The sequence below is a fragment of the Elephantulus edwardii genome, unplaced genomic scaffold, assembly GCF_000299155.1.
Source record: "Elephantulus edwardii isolate Elephantulus edwardi_28Jun2011 unplaced genomic scaffold, EleEdw1.0 scaffold00183, whole genome shotgun sequence".
Lineage (NCBI taxonomy): Eukaryota > Metazoa > Chordata > Mammalia > Macroscelidea > Macroscelididae > Elephantulus > Elephantulus edwardii.
The window spans coordinates 2,977,157-2,984,887 of NW_006399933.1; the positions used below are offsets into that span (position 1 = coordinate 2,977,157).

At 33.3% G+C, this 7,731-nt stretch overlaps 1 protein-coding gene across 2 annotated transcripts in view; it reads left to right on the forward strand.

Moving 5' to 3' along the window:
* SEMA3A (sema domain, immunoglobulin domain (Ig), short basic domain, secreted, (semaphorin) 3A) overlaps positions 1 to 7,731 on the forward strand; it is a 310,684-nt gene that overhangs the window by 291,263 nt on the left and 11,690 nt on the right. The window contains exon 15 of one of the 2 annotated variants that reach the window (XM_006896140.1): positions 213 to 280. In XM_006896140.1, the coding sequence (XP_006896202.1) occupies positions 213 to 280 (68 nt within the window). The remainder of the gene's footprint in view (positions 1 to 212; positions 281 to 7,731) is intronic. The other variant, XM_006896141.1, reaches the window with a different exon arrangement.

Sequence of the window (7,731 nt, forward strand, 5' to 3'; positions counted from 1 at the left end):
TAATTTTTTTATAGGTATAATGAGCTGCTCCTCCCTACACCCAAACTGTTTTAGCCAAAATTAGGGGAGATATATATATATATATATATATATATCTTATAAACTCCTAAGGTCTTTGATACAAATTTTGCAATGTTTTTCTTTTTCTTCTTATGGTGAACTCCAAGGAGGCAATAAATAGATATGCAATAATGTTTTTAATGCCATTCTAGACGCACAAGACGACAAGATATAAGAAATGGAGACCCATTGACCCACTGCCCAGAATTACAGCGCTATGGTAAGTCACATTTTTAAATCTTTTAATCTTCTAAGGTCAGTACAGAAATCAGAATCAATAATGACATACTCATACACGGAGGCAGAGATATGAATGCCTTCTAGAATAAAGAAATCCATTTTAAGAGAATGAACATCTAGTGGAAGAAAATTCTAAAGAAACAAAGCATTAAATTTTTTTATCAGAGGTATGGCCAAAGCAAGATTTTAGAGGCTCACATAATTTAAAGTGCAGTAGTTTTCAATTAACCACAAAAACAATTTCACATCTAAATATTTGATTTTGTATGTAACAGCCACCTGAGGAGAATAAAACAGTTCAACTCACTGTTGTACAGTTGATTCTGACTCATAGCTTGCCTCTATCACATTTCCAAGGCAGTATATTACAGACTGTACATCTTTCTTCCATGGAGCCTTTAGTGGGTTCATCACCAGGGATACATAGCCTTTGGATTAGCAATCCAACTCCTTATGGCCTGCACGATCAGAATTCTCTCATAATAAACAACATAAATATTCCTAAGAGCTCTGGTGGCCTAGTGGCAAGAAGTTGCCCTGCAATTCTGAAGGCACAAAGTTTGAGGATACCAGCCTTTGGGAGTAGGAAGGGTAATCTCCTGTGCAGTTAACTGCCTCTGAAAACCTACTGGAGGGTCAACTGTGGGCCAGTTCCAACTCTATGGTCCACAGCAACAGGAAATATAGCAAAAGAGAAAGTATAGTCTTATAATAAACATGTAAATAATTCGTCTGCTCATGATGGAATACACCCATAAATTGTTATTGGATATTATATTAAGTAGAAGGTAATTTAAATGTCTTCACACTGATGTAGTATAGTAGTAGGCCATTCCCTTGAAATAAGTGTTTTGGACCAAGTTCAATGTATGCTTCTTAAAGTAAGCCAAGACAGCTTATCTGATGAGGACAGAGCAACAGATTTTTATTTTGAAATGCAGTAAAATGATAGAAATATCCTGCTTGGCCCCCCTACTTAAAAAATTTATCAAAAGAATTATAAGCCTATGCTTCCCTCTACTGGGGAAACGCCTAAATGACATAATTACTAATGAATAAGCTGTGGTTAAATTTTGGTAAATGCAAATATTGTAATAGAACATTTTCCTATTAACTTTTAAACTTATAATTGTATAACCTTATAAGTGATACGATTTTTTTGTCAATTAACTTTGAGTTTATCTACTAACTTGGTGTAGTACATTATTTGTTCCATTAATGCAAAAAATAAAACAGAAAATAACACTGAACACTACTCCTTAGCAGTGTGTAAAACCTAGTGCACGTTATGCAAAGTCCAATATGCCTATTGACTTTTCCCAAAGTCAACTTTACCTGCCAAGTAATTTATATATATCAGGATATTATTTACAAATGCTTACATGGTTGTTTCATGGAATGTCCTCACCTAGAAATGGGTGACCAGGAATAGAACTTGTTTTGGATGTACTTTGCTTTCCAAATTTTTTCCGCATTGACTTTCTTGTCTGTAATTTTCTTCATTGTAAAACAAACAAACAAACAAACAAACAAACAAACAAACAATCCCACCACTAAATTAGAGTAAGATTAGGCTGAGTATTAGACTCTGTACAGGTGTAGTGTATAACGTCCCTTAGATAGATATTCCCGTAATTCCTTCAGTTACTCAAATAAAACATTCACTATTTTTCCATTTATCTATTTTTAATAAAAGGTATTCAGTTGTGATTCTTATTCCATAATTGAAGTAGTAACCACTGCAAGTGTTTCCAAGGGTGTAAATCTTAGTGGGAGGAGACTGCCTATCTTTTTTCCAAGGACTGACTAGTGGATTCAATCTGTCCACCTTTAAATTAGCAGCTCGATATGTTACTTATTATACTACCAGGACACTTTAATGCAGTGCAGGAAGTATTAATTCACTCTGTTAAATAATCTATGGGCCTGGATATGGAGTTGGCAAGCATAAGAACTGGAAGTAATAGAAGCACAGGGATATACTTTATTTGTAGTCTATTATATATTAACTCTGTCTTGGTAGGAATATTATTTTACTCACTTATATTCCTAGGCCTATATTAGATGAAGTATCAAACATGTTGTAAATATTCAAATAAATATTTGTTGAATGAAAGAATGAATGATTTAAATTTTATGAGCTATTACCTAGACAGTTATCTTACTGTATTATTTTTTAAATAGGTATTTTAACAAAATAGTGTCTATTATATATTGTGAAAAATGTCTTAAACTTGCCTAGTAGTTATTACTGCTATAAAATGCAGATATAGAATCTCTTTGGAAATATTAACAATCGAATAATTAACAGATATTTTTAGACATGCTAATCATAGGAAATTATTCCACATTTTGAATACTACTTATGTAATCATAATGACAAACTATTAACAATCCAGCCCCATCATAGGTCCAATTAGTATCTCAAAATAACAATTTTAAGCAGTTATGGGTTCACGTATTATAAAAGGAGGAGTGGTTATGTGGAGATGGCCAATTCTGACTTCTACATGCTTTATACAGGGGAACTGCCCCCATCAGTAACATACAGAGTATCAAACAAATATCTACATAATCAGGCATGTCACCAGCCATTCTCCTGTTTCTATGACTCATTGGGTCCAATGTTCATTGCAAATTGACCTACAGTCTTTACACACAGTTGCAGGGTTTATTAGGGAAATACGCTGGGGAGTGGAAGAGAAAAAAAAATTATCACACAATGCAAGTCCAGGTTCAGTACACTAGTCTCAAGCCAGATTAACAAGGCACAATTCTTCAATTATTGGAATTCTAGGTTCAGCTTAATAGCACAAATGCACCTCAAGTTTCCTAAATCATCCAGCAAATTATATTTCAGAGCAATTACAAGTCAGCTTTTCCTTCAATCATCCATCAAACAAAACCTTTAGCTGTGGCTCAATCTCTAGCATTCCTCTGGTTACACCTTGCCACAGTCTCTTGACAATAGTACAACTGTCTCTTCACAGCAGTGCTTCAGTCTCTTTACCTGCTCTACATCAGTTTTTCAAAGTATGGAAAGTGTGCTCTTATATTGGTTGAGCTGTTGTTGATTTGTAAGACCATGTGTCCACAGTTAAGATAGCTAGCAACCATGTCCCCAACAATGCAATGGATAGAAAAGCCAATTTTTAAGGTTTCTGAAACCACATGTATTTACAAAGAAAATCTCCTATCATGAGATTTTTTAAAAAGTAAGACTGTGGCTAAATACGTCTTCCTGATTACATAATGATTGGGTTTTTAAGAGTACTGCAGATTTAAAAAATGTGATGAAATGTCAGAGCAGTAAATTGAATGAGTAAACCTGAAAATTTGGCATATAGACTTCCTTGGCTTTTGAAAGTAAAATGAATGTGAATAAATTTTCTCCTCGTTTTTCAATCAGAATGCATACTGTAAAGTGAAAAGGGAATATCTGTGGTTTAGTGTTACTGGGTCTTTTTCATGGGTAGACAATTCCAGGTAGATATTTATGATCTATTGAAGTAAAATAGTGAACAGTGAAATAATCCAAGGAGTTCTGCAGCAATATACCATTCCTTCTTTGAAAATCACTTTGTTCCTTGTCTTCTTGTATTGCTAAATTACAAAACATAAAAACTAGACAACATATATTTCAGTGAATTTCAAATGTTTGAAATTAAGTCAGGGATTCTCATTTGTCAGGTTCAATGTTACAACTAGAATGAATGACTTCCAGGCTTAATCTTACTATTTGGAATCAAGAAACAATCTTGAAACAAGTAACGTTAATATTTGGGAGTAAAGTGGGCAATAATCCAAAACACAACCCTATTAAATCATACGTGCTGCCTTGCTAATGTCACTTCTCACAATGGATAAAATATATGTACTCATATGGAAATATATAAAGATATGGGATGTTTTCACAGTGAGCTGCTAAGCAACATGAAGCCAAATTACGCACTTCAGGATGATCATTTCCAGCTGTAATGGTAAACATATTCTATAACACTCCATATTTTAAAGGTACTGAGATTTTAACAGGGTGACTGTGTAAGATAGTTCAGAATTAAGGTGGAAGAAATTTCACGTTAGATGAAACCTTTAACACTCAGTTGGCACTAGGTTATCTCTTGAGTAAAAGCTGCACTGGTGTTGAATTATTGTAGGCGAAAGAAAACAAAACAAAAAAAATCCAGCTCTGTTCCCTCTTGATCTCACTACACTTTCTCTTCCTTCAGCTGTATATATCCACCTAGGGTACTTTTTGGAAGCAAGAGTGGCATCCACTTCCTAAATAACATGCCACTGGAAACTATGAACTTTGATAAGTGTTGGTAGTTGTAGAGGGGCTTCAAGACTTTTGGTCATAAGGTCACTATGAGTCATGCTCAACTCGAAGGCAATCAAAAACAACAACAACAGGGTACTTTTACTTTAACCCTAAATTCACATTTTGGCAGATCTTCTTTTCTTTCCACTCATACCTTATATTAAATATGTGGAATTTAGTTAAAGATGTTGAAGAGAAATCTCTGATTATTTTGCAATTTGTTCTCTTCCATAAAATAGCAACTGTGACTATTGGAGCTTGTCCAAGTTTTCATTCAAGAAAATGAGTGACCAAGTCAATTTACCTTAAAACTACCTCCTATTCCTATCCCCCCTTCTTTACTAAACAAGAGCGAGCCAAACTATCTTCTGTGTGTCTAAGGAGTAAAAAAAGTTCCACTCTGTGTTTTACATACTTTATTAAAGTTAACATCAACTTAAGTGCTTGGAGCCTTGAAATATTTAAGTAGTCCATAGGGAGTTGTACTGTCAAACTCTGGAGATTCATTTCCACCAGTGGGTGGCTCTGCTGAAGGAAAAAAATAGACATTCTCCTTCTATGTAATTCATTGTTTTTGAAACTCAATAGAGGGTCCATAATGAATCAGGTCTTTCATGACAGCATTGATAGTATTTTTAGCTTAATGTTATTTTTTCAATTTACTTCCAAATAATTTTCTTGACTATTCAGTATATATGCATTTTATTTCTAACATCCCAGAGTAAAATAGCCTTGGAAATCAATCTTCTTAATTCTTCCAGAACAAATCCATCTAAATTTATGTCTTGGTCGGCATCAAAACATTTCAGAATTTCATAAACTATCTTTGGTATTACTATCTTTATAGTTTGTGATGCTTTATGGTTTGTATAAATTTAGGTTTCTGTAGCAATGCTAATATATGCTGTGTCATATATGCATACATTCACATAGAAAATTCAACTATGACTCTGATCATTGAGATTCCAAGAGAGGTCTCAAGATTTGAGAGATAAGCATAATGTCAGTCTTTGAAAAGTCCCTAACTTTAATAAATTACCATATTCCATCAAAGCTAACATGTCACCAGCTATATGATAAATTATTCTTTTCTGTACCATTATGTTCTCATTATGAATTATAAGAAATCCCAGCATCAAATTATAGCACCGGATGATACAATAGCAGTATAAAGGAGAAATGAAGTCCCTTCCAGAAAAGGATAGTAAGGTAACATATGTTGCCTTCTATGTGTGTTTTAACTACTGGCAGTGGATAGAGGAAAAAGTGGATAGAGGATAGTGGATAGAGGAAAGCACCACTTAAGCAACAGAGTATTCCTTATGAATTTACTTTCTGAAGCCACAAAATCAAACTGGGAGGTAAAACTGAAGAAGAGCCTTTAATTTAAAGAGTTATCAGGTTGGTCCCGTTACACCAGCAGAAGGAAGATCCAGAAAATCTCTCTGGAGGAAATAAACTTGATCAGTCTTCAAAACAGATGATAGACACAGTCTGTTAATGTGAGTTGTTAAAATGTACAGAAATGTGCATACAGAATCAAATTATGCATTATTCTTTTCTGTGATTTTTGTAAACTTTTTAAAACCATTTTTATTAGACAGTCATCACAGCTACTCAGCTGATATTATCGTGGGCAAATCATCCAATTATATATTTTATATGTGTGTAAGATACAAACACATAAGCACCTGAGTAAGATGTTTGAAATAGTATGTACTATAATTGCTAATTAAAGCTTGTAAGTATGCTGTGCCATCAGAAATCATATAAACGTCTATATTTTAACTGTTGTGAATGACTTTTAAGCATATCATATCTCCTAAAAGGCCCAAAACATAGACCAAAAACATACCATTAAAATAAAGATGGTATTTTCATTATTGTTTATAAAGGTTTCTACTTCAGCAAATGGGTATTTTCCATCTCCCATCATATCTCCTGGGAGAAAGTAAATATAACATTAAAGTATGTTTCCTGGTTTGTTTAAAGTAAAAATTCCTATGGTAATTTTGTTCTGGCATATAGATTACTAGTGTTTCTTTGGTAATGCATTTGCTATAAAAGTCACAACAATAAAACATACCAGATGTTCAATAAGAGACCAAGTAAATATTGAAGTAGATATCTTCTTATTGATATTGATTTTTAAGCAATTTTTTATTTTTAGCTTGCCCTAAATAGCATTTCAGTGTTTGACACCAGAAGAGGGCATGTACAATGTTAAGTATAGCAAGTTGAATACTTCAATCATCAACTTCATAACACATCACTCAGTGTAATGATCACATTTTAAATTAGTAATAACATGAACTAAGGTGTTTCTGACTTTCTTTAATAAAAAGTTATATAAGAACAATATTAAAATATCCTGACCCTATCTTGTCTTTTCTGTCTACTTACCAGCCAGTCAACCAATTTCAAACACAAATTCACAGGAATCTGCAATTTAGCATGACTAAAAAATACTTGACCTTCAAATTTCCACATGTTATTACACAATCTGGGTGATAATTAGTTCCAAGCAATCAAAAGCATGTTTTAATTTGGAGAATTGAAGAAAGTAGTTTACAATTTAAATTTATTTGAATGGATAATTTCTAAGTCTAGATTTTTCTCTTGGGTGTCAGTGCACGCTATTTTCATACTTGACAAGTTACATCCCTTAAACTTCCTGTATAGTGTTCAAATTTTCATATTTCTGTAACTGGATTAAACACATAAACATCAATACACATGTTGTCTTGCCTTCTTAAGTGTTTGCCTACATCAATTCATTCATGAAATGCTTTTCCAGTTATAGGTACATATAAAGGTGTTTTTCATTCCCTTGAATGAACACTTTTCTACTGGGAGAACCTATTTGTCAGTTGAGGATTTTTGTTTTCTTGATATTGAGATTTAATCTATACTGCATTCTTTGATCTTGTACAATAACTGCTTCAAGTCTTCATTTTATGCAGGCAAGATTATGTCATCTGCATTGTATAATCTTCCTCCAGACCTGAAGATACATTCTTTTTCATATGTTGTTGTTGTTGTTATGTGCCGTCAAATCATTTGTGACTCATAGCGAAACAAACAAACAAACAAACAAACAATCCCACCAC